Source organism: Pelophylax lessonae (genome assembly GCF_965119305.1).
Source record: "Pelophylax lessonae genome assembly, chromosome: 3".
Lineage (NCBI taxonomy): Eukaryota > Metazoa > Chordata > Amphibia > Anura > Ranidae > Pelophylax > Pelophylax lessonae.
In genome coordinates this window covers 550,485,002-550,506,260 of record NC_138770.1, presented here as the reverse complement: position 1 = coordinate 550,506,260, position 21,259 = coordinate 550,485,002, and the positions used below count along the sequence as shown (strand labels likewise).

General features: G+C 45.3%; 1 protein-coding gene across 1 annotated transcript in view; it reads right to left on the bottom strand.

Moving 5' to 3' along the window:
- Window positions 1–21,259, bottom strand: part of LOC309551420 (kinesin-like protein KIF28P) — a gene marked incomplete at its 5' end in the record, with an annotated part of 119,738 nt that overhangs the window by 25,609 nt on the left and 72,870 nt on the right. The window contains one exon of the mRNA XM_082251994.1: window positions 13,958–14,064. Coding sequence (XP_082108120.1) covers window positions 13,958–14,064 — 107 coding nt within the window. The remainder of the gene's footprint in view (window positions 1–13,957; window positions 14,065–21,259) is intronic.

Sequence of the window (21,259 nt, the reverse complement as noted above, 5' to 3'; positions counted from 1 at the left end):
CTGGCACCATGCGGCAATCCTTTTTGTGTTTACTTGTTGTTTTTGGGCGCTTCTTAGCGAGACGCCTGAGTATTTATCTATGCCTTGCACACTTCACGTCTTCTTCTAATGAGACGCTTGCTATGACGGTGTCTCTACCAGTGTTATCCTTTGTTTGTCTTATCTTTTGCCTATGTTGACCCATGTTACACCACGTTGCTGTTTGTTAAGCTGCAATACAACCGTGACCCAATGGACTTGGTAGTTTATGTTTCTTACTAACAATTATTGATATTGATTGTTGTATTCACTCACTCGAAGTTCACTGTCTGTCATGGCAGGAAAAAATTTTCTGTATGTTTCTTGCTCCCTCGCTTTTCCACATATTCTGTAAAACCCTTCTTTCTCAATAAACTCAAATTGAACTAAAACATCAAACTGGAGAAGCCCCCATCCCCCGCAACATCACCTGCCTTCTAAATGTTATATTTCGTCCAGAAGGCTGGGTCAGGGTGGACCCAGAAGTGTGGCAAACAACCTTACCAGCTACCAGCCATGCTCTATTGCCCGGATTGATATAGTGAAACTATATGGTGCCCTGGGACCAGTGTTAATTTTGGCAGCAAATTTCAATTTAGTTTTAGTCTTAGTCTTAGGACTAAAATGGCATTTTAGTTTTAGTCCTATTTTAGTCTTCTGCAAGTGTTTTAGTTTTAGTCGTATTTAGTCGACTAAAACTCCAGTATATTTTAGTCGACTAAAACGCCCTACATTTTAGTAGACTAAAACTCATTTTAGTCATCTATAATCAAATGGGTGTGGTTCAATTGTAATTTGTAATGCATTATTTAAGCATTTCTCTACAATTTCCAAACTCATTATATACTACTGCTGGTCCTGGAGTGAAAAATCTAATATGTTATTATTTATGCTTTGAGCATGCACCAGTGTTAATTTTTGGCAGCAAATTTCGATTTAGTTTTAGTTATAGTCTTTTGACTAAAATGCCATTTTAGTTTTAGTCGTATTTTAGTCTTAAGACTAAAATGCCATTTTAGTTTTAGTCGTATTTTAGTCATCTGAATTGTGTTAGTCGACGAAAACGTTTTAGTCGGTTTTAGTCGACGAAATTAACACTGCCTGGGACCCCGCAGCTCTAGATGTGACAATGCCTCATAGGAGCCAACAATAGCCGCCTCTAGGGCAGTGGCCGCATCGTCGTCCGGCTATTTAGCCAACTGTGCAAAGACTAGCTGTCCTGCAAGGAAGTAATGATGAAAATCAGGAACCGCCAGCCCCCCTTGCCTCCAAGGCTGTTGTAACGTTTTTAGCTTAATTCTAGGGTTGCGTCCCTGCCATATAAAGTTTGTGATAAGACGATCAATAGTTATAAAAATATATTTTGGAATCCACACAGGGGAATTTCTAAATACGTACAAGAAGAGGGGCAAAAATGTCATTTTGAGTAAACTAATTCTGCCTTTAAGAGTCAGGGGTAGCTTTTGCCAAAGTTGTAGCTTGTGGCGAAGTTGTTGCAACAGTATAGTGACATTTAGCGTTAAAAAGTCTGAGACTGAATTGGAGATGTGTAGACCAAGGTATTTTATCCTGTCCACTGGTGGGCAATTAGTAGGGATTCTACAACATGGGGATGGCGTTCTTAGGGGGAGGATCTGGGATTTGCTCCAGTTGACCTTTAGTTCTGAAAATGTTGAAAAGAAATTCAGAATTTCCAGCACTGCCGACAAGGAAGGCTCAGAGTCACGTAGGAAAAGGACCATGTCATCTGCATAAAGTGCAATTTTCTTGGACTATTTACCCACCTGTATCCCCTGTACCTTTGTGGAATTTCTCAATGTTACCGCCAAGGGTTCAATCATCAAGGCAAAAGGCCCGGGGACAATGGACAACATTGGCGAATGCCCCTCCGTACAGGAAAGTTATCCGATAGCATGCCATTTAATTGTATAGCCGCTGTGGGATGTTGATAAAGGATATCAATCCATTTCCTAAATTCAGGGCCAAACCCAAATTCCTGTAATACGATTCCCATATACTGCCAGTCTATGGAATCAAAGGCCTTTTCTATGCCCAGAAAGACCAATATTCCACCGCTGGAGATCTCAGGTCCCAACTGGGTGTGTGTAAACACTCTTCTCAGGTTAATGTCTGTAGCTTTTTTGAGCATAAACCCCATCTGATCAGGAGAGATAAGGTGGTGAAGGACCGTCATCAGTCTGGTAGCTAGGGACTTGGTAAGTATCTTGATGTCCACATTGAGCAACGAAATAGGTCTGTATAAGGTGCACAATAAGGGATCTTTGTCGGGTTTAACTAGTAATACAATATGTGCTTCGTACATGGAGTGGGAAAGGGTACCTTTCCGTAAGCAGTCCGCATAAAGCCCAAACAACTTGGGAGCCAGGAATAGGGCGTACTGTTTGTACCACTCCACTGGCAGACCATTAGGTCCAGGCGCCTTGCCAGTGGGGAAGGATCCCAACACCAAAACCACTTCCTCCTCCCTTAAATCAGCATCCAGAAACTCCCTACCGCCCTCCGGCAAAGTAGGCAAATGAAGTGCACTGAGAACACGTGTCAAGTCCTCGCTATCGTAGGATGGTATGGGCGTATATAATGTGTTATAGAAGGACCTGAAAGTTTGTGATACATCGTCTCTGCCTGTCAATGAGTGTCAAGTGAGTGGAGCGGAATACCAGAGGGTGAGAAGGTAGCGTTAGGAAGCCAGGAAATAGCCACATAGGATATACTTAAATCGCTGAATCCCCATTAGATTAGATAGTAGGTACAATGCCCGGCGGGTGTGGAGGTGCGACTCGGTGTACATCTTGTGATATGTATGCGTTCCTCAGACATGTGATTGAGGGCGAATACAAATGCGCAAAATGTAAGCACGTTGCTTCCCTGGAAGCTCAGGTCCTGAATCTAGGGAAGCAGCTGGCAACACTGAGACGAATGTCCATACCGGAGGAGAGCCAGGATCGTACCAGTCAGGTGCAGGCAGGGGTCTGCACAGAGGTGGGCAGAGTATTGGAGGTGCAGGCATCAGAGCAGAGTAGAGGGGTGACAGTTAGGAGGGGTAGAAGGGGACAAGGCAAGGAGGCTGATCCTGGGCTGGAGCACCCCAATAGATACGCCTCGTCGTGTGATGTTGGGGAAACCAGTCAGGGACCAGCATTGCTGGAGCAGAGTGACGCCCCTAGCTACTAGGGGAAGAACTCCTCCAGTGAGGCCGGGAGAAAGGGAAAGGAAAGACAGGTGCTGGTCGTAGGGGACTCAATTATTAGAAGGACAGATAGTGTAATCTGTGACAAAGACCGTGTGCGCCGAATAGTCTGTTGTTTGCCGGGCGCTCGGGTTCGGCACATCGCGGATCGGGTGAACAGATTATTGGGTGGGGCTGGGGAAGACCCAGCTGTCATGGTACACGTGGGTACCAATGACATAGGCAGAAGAAGATGGAGAGTCCTAAACGATTTCAGGGACTTAGGCGCTAAGTTGAGGACTAGGACCTCCAAGGTAGTATTTTCCGAAATACTACCTGTACCTCGAGCCACACCAGAGAGGCAGCGGGAGATTAGGGAAGTTAACGAGTGGCTGAGGAGCTGGTGTAGTAAGGAGGGTTTCGGGTTCCTGGAGAACTGGGCCGACTTCTCAGTCGGTCACCGGCTCTTTGGTAGGGACGGATTGCACCTAAATGGGGTGGGTGCAGCCGTACTGGGTGAGAGGATGGCCAAAAAGTTAGAGGGGCTTTTAAACTAGGGAATGGGGGGGAGGGTACAGATGTAGAATTAGCCAGTGGAAAGCAAGTTTCAGAGGGCAGAAATGGGGGCATTAGCGGTAGGGTGTTCGGAGCTCCTAAACCCAGGGTGGGTACGGGGAAAAAATCAAGAGAGCAGCCTAAAAACATCAAATGAGGATAAATGTAACCGATCAAAATTACGAGGCTTGTATACCAATGCCAGAAGCCTGGCCAACAAGATGGGAGAGCTGGAGCTGCTGATGTTTGAGGAGGACTTCGATTTTGTGGGGATAACTGAGACTTGGTTTGACAGCTCTCATGACTGGATGGCGACCATTCAGGGGTATTCCCTTTATCGCAGAGATAGAGAAGGTAAAAAAAGGGGAGGGGTATGTTTGTATATTAAGAACAGTATACAGGTAAATATGAGGGATGATATTAATAATGGAGCTATAGACGAGGCAGAATCCCTATGGGTAGAGCTTCAAAGGAAAGGCACGGTGGGGAAGGTAATATTGGGCGTATGCTATAGGCCCCCCAACCAGAGAGAGGAGGGTGAGGCGGACCTCATGTTACAGATAGGATTGGCAGCAAGGATGGGAAATGTCATTATAATGGGGGACTTTAATTATCCTGATATAGTGTCACGTACCTGGGAGGAGTCTGAGTTGACGAGGTCGGCCTCTCTTATATCTCCGGCCCAGACCCCACTGAAGGTGAGACAGAGGGTGTCAAAGGCCAGGAGGGACACGAGTGCCTGCGGTTGTTGATGGATCAGGATAGGCTGCTTGTCCGGATCCTGGAAACTGGAACATGCAATGCTGTATGGAACATGTGCAGCAGATAGCCAGACAAGCACTCGGGTATTTCTGAGAGACGGAGTCAGAGTAGTAGGAAAGCCAGGGTCATCAACAGGCGGTGCAGCAGGGTACCAAATCGTAAGCAGAGCCAAAGTCAGGGACGGAGCCGGGTCAGGTTTAGCAGAGAAGCAGAAGCAGAATCCAAGTCCAAGTTCAGAACAAGCCAGGTCAGCAACAGGGAAGCATACAGGTATCATCAGGTCACAGGAAACAGCTGAAGATCAGTCAGCACAGGAAACAGGAATGAACTTCCTTTAAATAGCCTGTCTGGCACCACGCCCATTAGTCATTCTTCTGGGAATAGCCGGTGTACGGCCACGCCCCAGACGTCTCACAGGGATTCCCTGACATTGCCCCCCCCTTAAGGGCAGCCTCCGGATGCCCAACATAGACCGTTTATCCGGATGTTGTAGAAGGTAGGCTCGTAACAATCGAGGAGCATGGACGTTTGAAGCAGGCTCCCAGGAATTATCCTCAGGGCCATAGCCCTTCCACTTGATAAGAAGCTGTGTCCGACCACCCCTTCTTCTACAGTCCAGAATAGACTCCACCTCAAATTCTTCATTACCTTCGATCAAAAGGGGAGCAGGAACTTCAGATCCACGATCTGGAAAGGGGTTGGGAACTGCTGACTTCAGTAAAGAAACGTGGAACACGGGATGGATCTTCAGATTACCTGGTAAGATTAATTCGAATGCCACAGAATTAATCTTCTTCCTGATAGAAAATGGACCTAGGTATCTTGGGCCAAGCTTTTTTGAGGGACACTTTAATCTCAGGTTTGCTGTAGATAGCCAGACCTTATCCCCCGGTTTTAAATTCAAATTCCCTCTCCTTCTTCTATCAAAAAATTTTTTATTACCAGCCTGTGCCTTCAAAATGGTTTCCCGCAAAAGCTGACTGTTGGTATTAAGAAAATTTAGTCTTTCTTGTACAGCTGGTACAGCAGATTCCATAGGTAACTCAGGTAGGAAGGAGGGGTGATATCCATAATTGGCGTAGAAAGGAGACTGCTTGGTGGCGGAATGAACGGAGTTATTATAAGCAAATTCCGCTAAAGGGAGGAGTAACACCCAGTCGTCTTGAGAAAAAGAAGAGAAGCACCTTAAATATTGTTCAAGAGTTTGGTTTGTCCTCTCGGTCTGTCCATTTGTTTGTGGGTGGTAGGCAGAAGACAAACAAAGTTCAATGTTTAATGCTTCACATAAAGCTTTCCAAAACTTGGAAGTGAACTGCACCCCACGATCAGAGACAATGCTGGCTGGAATGCCATGCAATCTCACCACTTCTTTGATAAACGTGGAGGCAGTTTCGGAGGCAGAGGGAGTTCCTTTCAGAGGTATAAAGTGTGCCATCTTGGAAAGACGATCAACTACGACAAAGATAGTTGTAAACCCTTCAGATGGAGGAAGTTCCACAATAAAGTCCATAGAGATCATACTCCATGGTTTTTCAGGTACAGGGAGGGATTCCAACAGGCCCCAGGTCTTGGCCCGATCAGACTTGTTTCTGAGACACACAGAGCAGGATCTGACATAGTTTTTACAGTCCTTTAACCAATCTGGCCACCAAAAGGAACGGGAGACCAAATCAGAGGTTTTATGGATACCAAAGTGTCCAGCCAGAAGATGATCATGACACTTCTTAAGAATGGTGACCCTCAGTTGTTCGGGAATAAAAATTTGTTCCTTGTGGAAATAAAGTCCATCCCTCTGCTGGAGATGCAAGTTCACAGGAGGTGGGGAGTTTGCAACTGTCCCCTTGATCTGTGACATCAAGTCTGTTTGCAAGAGTAGGAAATTCTTAGCTGGCAAGATGGTGTCAGGTTCAGGAGGTGGAGCTGGTTCAGGAAACATGCGAGAAAGGGCATCAGGTTTGCAATTCTTAGAGCCCGGACGAAAAGTTATATGGAACACAAATCGAGAGAAGAAAAGTGCCCATCTTGCCTGTCGAGGTCTTAATCGTTTCGCGGTTCTTAAATATTCTAAGTTCTTATGGTCTGTAAAAATAAGTATAGGGTGTGCAGCCCCCTCCAGTAGGTAGCGCCATTCCTCCAGGGCAGCCTTTATGGCTAACAGTTCACGATCTCCTACGTCATAGTTCCTCTCAGAGGAGCTTAATTTTCTGGAGAAAAAGGCAATAGGGTAGAGTAGGGACTTGGCTCCTTGTCGTTGGGATAGTATAGCCCCGACCGCATTTTCAGAGGCATCCACTTCAAGTACATAGGCTAAAGCGGGATCTGGGTGTTTTAAAATGGGAGCGGAAGTAAACAGAGTCTTTAAGAGTTCAAAGGCGGCTTGAGCCTCTGGAGTCCATTTGAATGGGGTAAACTGTTTGGTCAGCTGTGTGATGGGGGATATGATGCCAGAAAAGTTCTTTATAAACTTCCTGTAAAAATTAGCGAAGCCCACAAAGCGCTGTACTGCTTTCTTGTCCTCGGGGGCAGGCCATTCCAGTACGGCAGATACCTTTTGCGGGTCCATAGCAATGCCATCCGCAGAGATAATGAGTCCCAGAAATTGGATAACCTGTTTTTCGAACTCACATTTCTCCGCCTTTGCGTAAAGATGGTGTTGGCGAAGTCTGTCCAGTACCTTCTTTACATGGTTTCTGTGTAGGTCGAGAGAACTGGAAAATACAAGGATATCATCCAAGTATACGATGATAAACAAATCAAGATAGTCCCGAAATATATCATTAACAAGATGTTGGAATGTGGCTGGGGCATTACAAAGACCGAATGGCATGACCAGATATTCGAAATGCCCAAAGCGCGTTCGAAACGCGGTTTTCCATTCGTCTCCTTCACGAATTCTGACTAGGTTGTAGGCACCCCTCAAATCAAGTTTGGAGAACACCTGTGCCCCTCGTAACCTCTGGAAAAGTTCGGGAATTAGGGGAAGAGGATAACGATTCTTGACAGTTATCTTATTGAGATCGCGATAATCCACACAGGGCCTAAGGGTATGGTCCTTTTTCTCAACAAAGAATATGCCCGCTCCTGCGGGTGAAGTGGAGGGTCGGATGAATCCTTTTTCCAGGCTTTCATTAATATAGTTACGGAGAGTCTCTAATTCGAGCTCAGAGAGAGGGTAGATCCGGCCAAAAGGTATTTCAGCCCCTGGCAACAGTTCAATGGGGCAATCGTATGTACGATGAGGAGGAAGAGAATCAGCGCTCTTTTTATTGAAAACATCCAGGTATTCGTGGTAAACTGTGGGTACCAGTTTCAAGACTTCGGGGTCCGGGTGGATACCAAGGAGAGAGGCAGCAGTAAGAGACTCCTCAGGAACACAGTGTGCCCGGCAATAGGGAGAAGAGAAGGAAATCTCGCCCGTGAGCCAATTGATGCTAGGGTTATGGGCCTTCAGCCAGGGTATACCAAGAATGACAGGAAACATGGGTGATGTTATAACGTCCAGGCAAAGGAATTCTTGATGACCAGAGGAGGAAGAGCAGAAAATTGGAGCCGTCTCTTGTGTCACTGGACCAGACTTGATACCAGAGCCATCAGCCAGGTGAACAACAAACCCTTGTTTCTTGGTACAGAGAGGAAGATTGTGTTGGGCTGCAAATGTCACATCCACAAAACAGCTACAGGCCCCAGAGTCTATAATAGCAGGAACAGAGATAGTCTTTTCAGGAAGTTTCAGATGGCAAAGCAAGGTGAGATGTGTTTGATCAGTCCTGGGTGGATGCATCATAGAAATCCAGTTAGAGGAGGTTCTGCAAGGCCTCACAGGACAAGTCTGAATGTGGTGACCGGCATCGCCACAGTAGAGGCAGAGATTGGAGCGATACCGTCGAAGACGTTCCGATGTGGACAGAGGGGATCTCTGGAAACTCTTTCGTGAAGGGTAGTGAGGTACCTCTGGGGGGTTAACGGTAATGAGAGGAGTATCAGCCCCAAACTCCGGGCGGACCAAAGGAGCCTTGTTAGTTCTTTCGGCTTGCCTCTCACGTAGCCTCCGGTCAATCTGGATGACAAGGTTCACCAGGTCTTCTAAGGCCGTTGGTACCCCCACCCTGGCAAGTTCATCCTTTAGGGCATCAGACAAGCCAAGACGGAACTGATGATGGAGGGCCGAATGGTTCCACAGAGTATCGGCACTCCATACACGGAAATCTGTCACATAATCCTCCACAGGCCTTAGGCCTTGCTTTAACTTGCTAAGCTTTGATTCAGCAGTCCGATGACAAAAAGGATCTGCGTATAGCTGGGACATGGCAGAAAAAAAAGAGTCCATGGTTGTCAAGGCTGGATCGTGTTGTTCCCGAAGATGGAAAGCCCAGGATTGGGGCTCATTCTGAAGGAGCGAGATAATAAACCCCACCTTGGTATCTTGTGAAGAGAATGTTCGAGGCAACAGGGAAAAGTATAGTTCACAAGAATTACGAAAAGTCCGAAATTTTCTTCGATTTCCAGAAAAACGTTCAGGAATGGGAACTCGAGGTTCCGGGTGGAAATCCGCCGCACAGGATGTGCTGGGCTCCGTCAGAGAAGAGTCATTTTTGCGGGCCGATAATTGATCTTCGATGCAATCCAATTTTCCTTGCAGGCTTTGTACAATGTGGGATAGTGCAGAGATCGATCGGCAAACGTTCTCCAGTGGAGAGACCTCCCTTTCAGACTCCATAGTTGGCTGACTGATACTGTCACGTACCTGGGAGGAGTCTGAGTTGACGAGGTCGGCCTCTCTTATATCTCCGGCCCAGACCCCACTGAAGGTGAGACAGAGGGTGTCAAAGGCCAGGAGGGACACGAGTGCCTGCGGTTGTTGATGGATCAGGATAGGCTGCTTGTCCGGATCCTGGAAACTGGAACATGCAATGCTGTATGGAACATGTGCAGCAGATAGCCAGACAAGCACTCGGGTATTTCTGAGAGACGGAGTCAGAATAGTAGGAAAGCCAGGGTCATCAACAGGCGGTGCAGCAGGGTACCAAATCGTAAGCAGAGCCAAAGTCAGGGACGGAGCCGGGTCAGGTTTAGCAGAGAAGCAGAAGAAGAATCCAAGTCCAAGTTCAGAACAAGCCAGGTCAGCAACAGGGAAGCATACAGGTATCATCAGGTCACAGGAAACAGCTGAAGATCAGTCAGCACAGGAAACAGGAATGAACTTCCTTTAAATAGCCTGTCTGGCACCACGCCCATTAGTCATTCTTCTGGGAATAGCCTGTGTACGGCCACGCCCCAGACGTCTCACAGGGATTCCCTGACATATAGACTGGGCAGAAGGAACCGCGCATTCAGCCAAGGCTCGGCAGTTCCTAAATGTTTTGCAGGACAATTTCATGGGTCAGATGGTGAATGCACCGACAAGAAACAATGCGGTACTTGACCTACTGATTACCAACAATACAGACCTGCTCACGGATATAGAAATACGGGACAACTTAGGGAACAGTGACCATAGGTCAATTGGTTTCAGTATTAATTACAGTAATAGGAAACACAAGGGTAATATAAGGACACTGAATTTCAAAAGAGCCAATTTCCCTAAACTGCGCTCGCTGCTAGAAAATATCAAATGGGATAGCACCCTGGGAACAAAGAACACGGAGGAAAAATGGGAGTGCTTCAAGAGCATACTTAACAAGGGGGTGGGCCAGTGCATTCCACAGGGAAATAAATTTAAAAGAGCAAAACTAAACCCTGGGTGGCTAAACTCCAACATAAAAATGTATATTAGAGCTAAAGAAAAGGCCTTTAAAAAATACAAGACTGAGGGGTCATTGGCAGCATTTAAGCACTACAAAGAGTGTAATAAGAAATGTAAAGACGAAATCAGGGCGGCTAAAATAGAACACGAGAGACATATAGGGGAGGAGAGTAAAAAGAACCCCAAGAAGTTCTTTAAGTATATAAACAGTAGGAAAGCGAGGCCAGAGCACATTGGCCCCATAAAAGATGATAAAGGAAAAATGGCCACAGAGGACAGAGAAAAGGCGGAAGTGTTAAATAATTTCTTTTCTTCAGTCTTCACAAAGGAATCGGGGGGCTACACGAACCCAGCTTGTAAGGCCGAACTAAATAATACACCTCAGGAAGTGCCGCCATGGCTAACAGAGGATAGACTTAGAGCTAAACTAGAGAAACTTAACATAAATAAATCCCCGGGAACGGATGGCTTGCACCCAAGGGTTCTTAATAAGCTCAGCCAAGTCATTGCCAGACCATTATTCTTGATCTTTAAGGATAGTTTACAGACGGGTATGGTGCCAGCTGATTGGAAAAAAGCCAACGTGGTACCAATATTTAAAAAGGTGCCGAGATATATCCCGGGTAACTATAGGCCGGTCAGCCTAACATCAGTAGTCTGCAAAATTTTGGAGGGGATGATAAGGGACCACATACAAGACTTTAGTAATGAAAACGGTATTATAAGTAGTAATCAGCATGGATTCATGAAAAATCGTTCGTGCCAAACCAATCTATTAACCTTCTACGATGAAGTGAGCTGCCACTTAGATAAAGGTAAGCCTGTGGATGTGGTGTATCTGGACTTTGCAAAGGCCTTTGACACCGTTCCCCACAAACGCTTACTGTACAAACTAAGGAAGGTAGGTATGGACCATAAGGTGAGTACCTGGATAGAGAACTGGCTCCAGGGGAGAGTACAGAGGGTGGTGATTAATGGGGAGTACTCGGATTGGGCGGGTGTGGAAAGTGGGGTCCCCCAGGGTTCTGTCCTGGGACCAATTTATTCATAAATGATCTCGAGGAGGGGATATCTAGTACAATCTCAGTATTTGCAGATGATACTAAATTAGGCTTGCCAATATCTTCTATGCAGGATGTAGAAATCTTGCAAGCAGACCTGAACAAAATAACGGGGTGGGCAACTACATGGCAGATGAGATTTAATGTTGAAAAATGTAAAGTAATGCACTTGGGGGCCAGAAACCAGAAAGCAAGCTACTCACTAGGGGGGGAACCTCTGGGTGAGTCTAGGATGGAAAGGGACCTGGGGGTACTGGTAGACAACAGGCTTGGCAGTGGCATGCTATGCAATGCCAAGCCGCCGCAAGCAAAGCCAACAGAATACTGGGTTGTATAAAAAAGGGGATTTACTCCAGAAATAAAGAGATTATTCTTCCACTCTACAAGACTCTGGTCCGGCCACATCTGGAGTATGCTGTCCAGTTCTGGGCACCGGTCCTCAGGAAGGATGTGCTGGAACTGGAGAAAGTCCAGAGAAGGGCAACAAAAATAATTAGGGGAATGGAGGACATCAGCTATGAGGAAAGACTACAAGCACTGAACCTATTCTCTCTGGAGAAGAGACGATTGAGGGGGGATATGATATCAATGTACAAATACTGTACTGGCGACCCTAGCATAAGGAACAAACTATTCAGAGAAAGGAGATACAATAAGACACGTGGCCACTCACTAAAACTTGAGGAAAGGCAGTTTAACCTTAAAGTGCGTAAGGGGTTCTTCACTGTAAGAGCGGTAAGGATGTGGAATTCTCTTCCACAAGCAGTCGTATCAGCAGGGAGCATTAATAGTTTAAAAAAACTATTAGATGGACACCTTAAAGACCACAACATACAGGGGTATACAATGTACGGTTAAAAGCAAACACACACACACATCATAGGTTGAACTGGATGGACTGATGTCTTTTTTCAACCTCAGAGTCCAAGCTGGGGAGACCGCTCCAGGTGAGACTGGGATCAGGTGCTGGTCGGATCCGCAATCCAGGATTACATCAAGCAAAAAGGAATGACCGCACTTCCGATGAAATTCAGAAAAAGGAGTGTCTTTATTCCACATCAATTAAATGGCAAATACAGGTACACACTGTGAGTGCAGGACAAAAACGGTAGACGCGTTTCACGACTGGATGTGTCTGGTGACTGGTAATGAGTAAGCGACACATCCAGTCGTGAAACGCGTCTACCGTTTTTGTCCTGCACTCACAGTGTGTACCTGTATTTGCCATTTAATTGATGTGGAATAAAGACACTCCTTTTTCTGAATTTCATCGGAAGTGCGGTCATTCCTTTTTGCTTGATTTTTTCAACCTCACTAACTATGTAACTATGTAACTAATAACTCGCCGGTCAGGGAAGTTATGCACTAGACCACCGTCTGAGGACTGCCAGTCGCTGTGAGTAGGGCCAATAATTTACCGTTCTTGTCCCCCTTTTCAAACACGTTGCACGATTTTTGTTGTAAGGAGGTAGAGGTGAGGTTTTTGGTAATAAAGATGTAATTCCTCTGTTCCCCACCCCCATGATCATGTGTGTGTGTGCTTGTGGGGTGGCCCCAGTAGTAATAACTGATGGAGTCTTATTCCCTGCCAGCCACCCCATGTGATACACACCCTGCTGGGACGTGAGGGGCAGGTTTCAAGTGGGGCGAGTATGATCTATACAGGGAGTCTCACTGCCAGTCTATTATCAGAATACATATGAGCCTTTAACTTCTGAATGATACCTGCAGGCTTTGCCAGAGCTTTCTAAATTGCTCCACCCTCTGATCTCACATTGCAGTGGGGAGAAGTTACGTTATGTCACGTGACCATGAATATCGCAGTGAAAAACAGTATTTTGGAACATTTTTTTTTTCATGTGTGCTAGAAATTTTTGATAATAATGTTAGGTTTCTTGATGTTCCTCATGACATTGTTACAGTGAGTTTAATGACATTTTAAGGCCATGTCAGATGGGGTGGCCATTTTCCCTATGGAGTTGCTTCCTTGCTGGCCTAGAATGCTGCAAAATCTCACTCACTAGGAACTCATTGGTCAGGTTAGCGAGTGAGCCTCTTGGAAATTGTAATTCGTCTCTTTGACTGGCCATACACAGTGCAAATTTCTTTCCTGCAACCACATTATTCCCTTATAAACACAGACAGTGTTGACAGGGGACTCAGCAACTGTCTTCTTCTGGCAGGGGAAGCCATCCCTGCTGGGAGAAGACAGTGATTATTGCTAGCGGCACAAGAGAGTCCAGCAGGCTGGTTGTGCCCAAGTTGATCAATCGATCAACTTGGTACATTCAGTCTGCCCATTAACAGTTCCAATCTCGGCCAGTTCCTGTTTAACCGGCCGAGATTCGAACTGTGTATGGCCGGCCTTAGTGATCTTGTCACTAGGGAGTTGTCTTCAGAGACAGGATCGCTCATCCCCAGAGGCCCCAACTCTTACTAAAGGACAAAGTTCTAACCTTCACTAGAACACCATCTCCAGGCAGTGTGTTGGCCCTGTTATTGTGTGTTGGATGTACTCTAGGCATTTAGGTGCTTGTGAAAAATGACATTCTACTAGAAATCCATGTATGCAGCAAGAAGTAGTATTATGGTATAACAGTAATAATTTAAAAGTGAATTTCATGTACATACCATCAAAGTAGATGCAGGGAGTAATGTTTTCATGTAGTCAATTAGAATATAGCCTTCCTTGGTACTTTCTATATCTGGCAGTGACCAGTCATGTTCAGTACAGCCTTCTGCAAATCCATAAGAATATGTGTTTCAGTTTGAGTCTGTTAATTTTAAATCTGGAGAAATAATGAAGTAGACAGAGAATGTCAAGAATTTTCTACAGCCTCATCTCCTTTCCAGTTAGAGATGAGTGAATAATTACATTTGCAATATATACTTCTGTGATATGATCTCCTGGTTTCTAATTTACTGGTATCAAAGTATATGTAAACCGTCACCTTGTAAAACAACCCATTCAGTTTAAAAACAAAATGGAAGGCAAAACATTTGTGTATATAGCCATGGCCAAAAGTTTTGAGAATAACACAAATATTATTTTCACAAAGGTCTGCTGCCTCCATTTTTATGATGGCTATTTGCATATACTCCAGAATGTTATTAAGAGTGATCAGATGAATTGCAATTAATTGCAAAGCCCCACTTTGCCATGAAAATTAACCTAATCCCATAAAAAACATTTCCACTGCATTTGTAAAGAAGCCTTCATGGCATCCAAGAAAGTCGAGCAAGCGTCAGGAGAGTCTCCTATAATTGATGCAGCTACGGGATCGGGGCACCACCAGTGCACAGCTTGCTCAGGAATGGCAGCAGGCAGGTGTGAGTGCATCTGAACGCACAGTGAGGTAAAGACTTTTGGAGGATGGCCTGGTGTCAAGAAGGGCAGCAAAGAAGCCCCTTCTCTCCAGGAAAAACATCAGGGACAGACTGATATTCTGCAAAAGGTACAGGGATTGGACTGCTGAGGACTGGGGTAAAGTAATTTTCTCTGAATAATCCCTTTTCCAATTGTTTGGTGGAATCCGGAAAAAAAACTTGTCCGGAGAAGAAAAGGTGAGCGCTACCATCAGTCCTGTGTCAAGACAACAGTAACGTATCCTGAGACCATTCATTGTGTGGGGTTGTTTCTCAGCCAAGGGAGTTGGCTCACTCACAATTCTGCCTAAGAACACAGCCATGAATAAAGATCTAGATGGTACAAAAACATCCTCCGACAGCAACTTCTCCCAACCATCCAGGAACAGTTTGGTGACAAATAGGGATGGGCTTGATTCGAGCATCAGCTGTTCGAGTGTTTGCTGAACACACGAACGAATGGGGCGCTCGACGGGAAGTTTGCCCACCGATGAGCGCATAATGCACTGTGCTGGTGCAGTGAATACATTACTAATGACTGGCCAAAGCATGCACATGACCTGTATGCTTTGGCCAATCACAGCACAGTGTCCTGTAAGAGCCATGATTGGGCAAAGGCAGGCTGCCTTTAGCCAATCATGGCTCACGGGCTAAGTCCATGCCCAACACTATATAAGGCTGCTGCTTACATGGCAGCCGTTTATAGTGTGTTATAATAGAGGTTAGGTAGGTAGTTAGTGGATAGTGAGTTGAGTTAGTTTAGTGCAGTCAGTGTAGTGAACAGGCATACCCAACTTTTATAATGTATAGATATGTTGTAGTCCTGGGTCCCCTTTCAGTGCTCCACAAGTTTTGTGTCCCTGTCACTTATAAAAAAGGAAATACTCTGCGCTAAGGAAAAGGTAAATTAGGCTGCAGCCTCCCTTATCTATAACCAAAAAGACTATATAAATGTAAACAAAAGGAAAAGAGGGAAATGGTGCTGCCTAATAATAGGTCCAATGGATGGAAGTATGCAAAGAGATAAGTAATAAGTGGTGATGGCAGGGATAGGTGGTGAGTATATGAAGTGTCTCACTGGTATCTGAGGCACATGAATCAAAGCAATAGACTAGAAATAGCTAGTAGCATAATAAAACCAGTAGATGGCGGTAATGGATGAATATACAATAAATCCAGGCAATAAGCTAAAAAAGTGACTAAAACAAAAGCACAATATGCAAAGATATAAGGTGTCACGTGCTGTGAAGTAATAGTGCAAAAATTAACAATGGATACAAGTGCAAATAAAAAATTAATATCACCTTAAAGTGCTGAGTGGCAAAAAAAAAATATATATATATATATATATGCTTGGTAACGAAATAGGTAATTGATAGTGGCAATAAATATCAGGTACAGTAAGTGATAAGGTACAATCTAACGGTAGAAAATAAAGAAGAGAATATATAATAAAGTGACGCTGTGCACATAAGTATCAAAAAGTGACAATATGTCAGCTGGTAGATTGGCTGACAGAAAGTAGTTAAACCAATAAAGTGACACTGTGCACTAATAAATCAAATAAAGTGGCAATAAATCAGCTAACGGAAACAGTCCATATATGGTGTTAAATTTCCATGCGGCAATCCCAGTGGTGATCCTGTGGTGGGTGATATGGTGAGGTGCTTGGTGGCCCCTAAGGTAAGTAGCAAACTCACCAGAAATACCCACCCCACACAGGGGTATAGAGCGGGTATATATAGTAGTAAAAGCAATCCCTCTGGTGGATCCTGGTTCCCTCAAGTTATCCTGATGTAAGGGTGGACCGGGAGATCCCTGTAGGGCTCCGGGATGTTCAGGGGGTTCCTCTAAAGGATATCCAAGGATCCTGTGGGGTCCACACTTGGTGGGTGGAGTAATACCTCCGGTACTCCAGGGATGTCAGTGGGTATCAGCGGGACAGTGTATTAAGTGGAAGAGCCATGTGAAGTAGGGGGAGGGCACATAGTGTAATACTGTATGGGTAGCCTTTATTTCAGTTAGGTAAAAATGGGTACTCACAATTAAGCAGACAAGTTAAAAGCAATAAATCGGGTCCCTGGAATGCAATGCGTTCCACACGAAAGCCGGAACCGGAAGTGATGTGACGGCGCCGTACGCGTTTTGTCATCAAATGTCTTCAGCAGCAAAATGGGCTTTTGTTTTCCCTGTCACTTATAGTTCATGAGCAGTGCTATGCCAAGCTGACTGAGATTTCCCATAGACGCCAATTTTAAAGACAGGGAGCAGTGCCATGTCAAGCAGACCGAGATTTCCCATAGAGGCCAATGAGCACTGAAAGCTGAAAATTGGTCTAGGCAGCAAGGGGGTGAAAGTTCCCTGTATTTAAGTGGTTAAGGGGAACCCTTGGACAGAATTTAAAAAAAAAAACGGGCATGGGGTCCCCCCTCCAAATCTATACCAGGTCCTTCGGGTCTGGTACAGATTTTAAGGGGAACTCCATGCCAAAATGAAAAAAAAAAAACTGCGTGCCCCCCCAAAATCCATACCAGACCCTTACCTGAGCAAGCAGCCTGACTTGCCAGGATGGGGGGGGGGGGATGAGCGAGCGCCCCCACCTCTCTTGAACCTTACCAGCTGTTTGCCTTCAACATGGGGAAGGTGGTTTGGGGTGCACTTTGTCCCCATGTTGATTAGGACAAGGGCCTCTTCCCGACAACCCTGGGCTGTAGTTTTGGAGGATCTGCGGGTGGGGGCTTATCAGAATCTGGAAGCCCCCTTTAACCACTTAAGCCCCGGAAGATTTTACCCCCTTCCTGACCAGGGGGTATTTTGCGATTCGGCACTGCGTGACTTTAACGGACCATTGCGCGGTCGTGCGACGCTGTACCTAAACGAATTTAAAATCCTTTTTTTCCCACAAACAGAGCTTTCTTTTGGTGGTATTTGATCACCTTTGCGATTTTTTGATCAAGCGCTATAAACAAAAAAAGAGCGACAATTTTGCAAAAATAACAATATTTTTCACATTTTTTTATATGAAATTCCCCCCCAAAAAAAATGTAAAAATCAAAATTTTTTAACATTTTCGGCCAATTTGTTTTATGCTACATATGTTTGGTAAAAAAAAAAATCGCAAAAAGCATATTTTGATTGGTTTGCGCAAAAGTTATTGCGTTTACTAACAAAGGGAAAGATTTCTGTCATTTTTGTTGTTTTTTTTTAACGCGTAATGGCGGCGATCTGCGTTTTTTTTTGCGGTACTGCGACATTGCGGCGGACAGATCAGACCCTTGACTGACATTTTTGACACTTTTGGGGTTACCAGTGACATTTCTACAGTAATCAGTGCTATACATATGCACTGTTACTGTAAAAATACACTGGCAGTGAAGGGGTTAACTTTATTTGAGAGGGAGGGGCTGTGTGTGTCCCTAGGGGCGTGATTCTAACTGTGATTGGCTGTGGCTTGAGGTGTAGGAACAATGATCAACGATCCTACTTAGTAGAACCGTGTGATCATCGTTTCTACACCGGGGAGAATGACAGGCGGCTTGTTTACATTAGCCGCCTGCCTTTCTCCCTCTCCCCCGACGATCGCCGAGTGACCGGCAGACATCGGGTCCGCCGGTCACACGCGTGGGGGGGGGGGGGGTCCGTGACCGAGCGGGAGCCCGCCTCCGGCGGCGCGCACTCGCTCCCCAGAGCCTCACAGGCTAATGACGTAGACCTAAGTTGCTCTGCCTGTGAGGGGCTGACTGCCGCAGTAAGTATACTGTGAGCAGTCGGCAAGTGGTTAACAAGGGGGCCCCCAGATCCCCCCTCCCTATGTAAATGGATATCGGATAGATCGTACCCCTACCCATTCACCAAAAAAGTGTTAAAAAAAAAAACCACAAAAGCCAGTTTTTGACAAGTCCTTTATTAAAAAATAAAAAAATAGTGTCGCCCAATGTAAATCTATCGTCAATCATGTCGCCCGCCGCACCCGAAAAATAGAAAAAAAAAAAAAAGATGCTCCCGCCTCTTTAGACCCCTCCCGGCTAATGAGCCACTTGAGCGCCGGGAGGTGTGTGAAGAGGCGGGAGCATCTTTTTTATTTTCTATTTTTCGGGTGCGGCGGGCGACATGATTGACTATGGATTTACATTGGGGGACACTATTTTTTTACTTTTATTTTTTAATAAAGGGCTTGTCAAAAACTTTTGTGTTTTTTTTTTGTACACATTATTGGTGAATGGGTAGGGGTATCTATTCACATGGGGGCGGGATCTGGGAGCCCCTTGTTAAAGGGGACTTTCAGATTCCGATAAGCTCCCCACTGGCAGACCCTGACAACCACAGCCCAGGGTTGTTCGGAAGGGGCCCTTGTCCCAATCAACAAGGGGACAAGGTGCTTTGCTCACCCCCCCCCCCCAACCCTATCTTGGCCAGCCAGGCTGCTTGCTCGGATAAGGCTCTGGTATGGATTTTGGGGGGGGACCCCATGCCATTTCTTTCAATTCTTGCACGAGGTTCCCCTTAAAATCCATACCAGTCCCTTTGGACTGGGGGGGGGGGGGAGAACCCAACGCCATTTGTTTCATTTTTTTTAAATCTGTATTGCTGGGAGCCGACAATACATTACAGCAGCGAGCAGGTTTAAATTACATTTTTTCCTTTAGGAATGTCAGTATTGCTGCAGCAGGCTACATACATCATGCAAATGCGCTACTTTACAGGCACATTATGGGGACCCCCCAGGCACGATATTTAAAGGAATTTTTAATTTTTATTATTTCACTTTAAGCATTATTAAAATCACTGCTCCTGTAAAAACAATGTTTTAAAAACATTTGTTTGCATTGATACTTGTCCCCCAGGGCAGTACCCAGGTCCCCATACACATTTTATGGCAATAACTTCCATATAAGCCTTTAAAATGAGGACTTTTTCATGTTCGTGTCCCATAGACTTTAATAGAGTTTGCATGTTCGCTAGAACTTTTTTCCTGTTCGAGATGTCCTGGTGCGAACCGAACAGGGGGATGTTCGGCCCATCACTAGTGACGAACATGCCTTATAGCAATGCATTTTCCAGCCTGATAGAGTACCTTGCTTTAAGGCAAAGTGATACCGAATTGGCTTGGGGAACAAAACATCGAAATGTTGGGTCCATGGCCAGGAAACTCCCCAGACCTTAATCCCATTGAGAACTTGTGGTTCTCAAGAGGCGGGTGAACAAAACAAAACACACAAATTCTGACAAGCATCAAGCATTGATTATGCAAGTATAGGCTGCCATCAGTCAGAATGTGGCCCAGAAGTTGATTGACAGCATGCCAAGGTGAACTGCAGAGGTCTTGAAAAAGAAGGGTCAACACTGCAAATATTGACTCTTTGCATAAACTTATTGTAATTGTCAATAAAAGCCTTTGACAGTCACGTATGAAATGCTTGTAATTATACTTCAGCATACCATAGTAACATCTGACAAAAAGATCTAAAAACATGGAAGCAGCAGACTTTGTAAAAATGTATATTTGTGTCATTCTCAAAATTGTTGGCCACGGCTATAGATATAAAACAGCATTATAAGTATTTTTTTTCTTTTTTATAAGTGATCACATTCCCTCAGTCTCAGCTGCATAAGAGCTGGGGAGGAGAAACATCGGCACCCTAAGCTTTCCAGTGAATGGCTGTGCCGGGGGAGGGGGGGCTTTTGGGATGTCAAGACAAGTCTGATGATTGGAGTTCCCAACATGGCTAGAGAACCGACCACAGTGTGGTGTTCTGCTTAGTGTGGTCAGTTTTTAATAGGTAAGCAGAGGGATGGGCAGGAACACCAGGGATTTCACACAAAAGAAGCAAGACAAAGAGAAAAGGATACTTTCATGATACATAGTACAGCAGGCACATATCAGCAATATGAAATGTTGGGTTTACATATTCTTTAAATATTTCATTCTTTTTATTTATTTATTTATTTTTTTAATAAGTTAGTCCCAGTTTTGATGATACCAGCCCTTATGCCCTCAGGATCAGGTTGGTAGTTCAAAAAGGGGGCCCAGGTAGCTACTTTCCTGTCTGGTGTAAAATGCGCGCAGGCGGCAGAAAGAGGTTAATCAACTGATAATCCCACTGAGATTTAGCTTGGAAAATATTAATTAAACATAGCTAGTGTTTTGTGGTCAAAAAGTAAATTTGTCTGGTCAGGAAGAAAACAAACATTTTTTTTTGTACTATACTTGTGTGTATATTGCACCACATATGTGTATGGGACGGTTCCGTCACATTGGTTGCAAGCGGTGGGATAGCTTCCTTACTGTGAACACTTCCAAACCACCACCGGGATCCAAGATCGGGCTAGCAGACTAAGGTCACCCAACGGAGATATGGACCTGGCATCAGAGTTGCAGGGGCTGCTGCGGATCGCCCTTCCAGCAATCCCCAGGACTGTGTCTGTGGAACAATACCTGGAGATCAGGCAGCAGGATCGGTTGGAGGTCTGGGTTTGAGCCCTCCAGGTCACTGGTATACACCAGGGCAGGTGCTTTCCAACCCCAAGGCAACGGGCCATTTCCTGGGAGAGCGTCCCCAGGAGCAT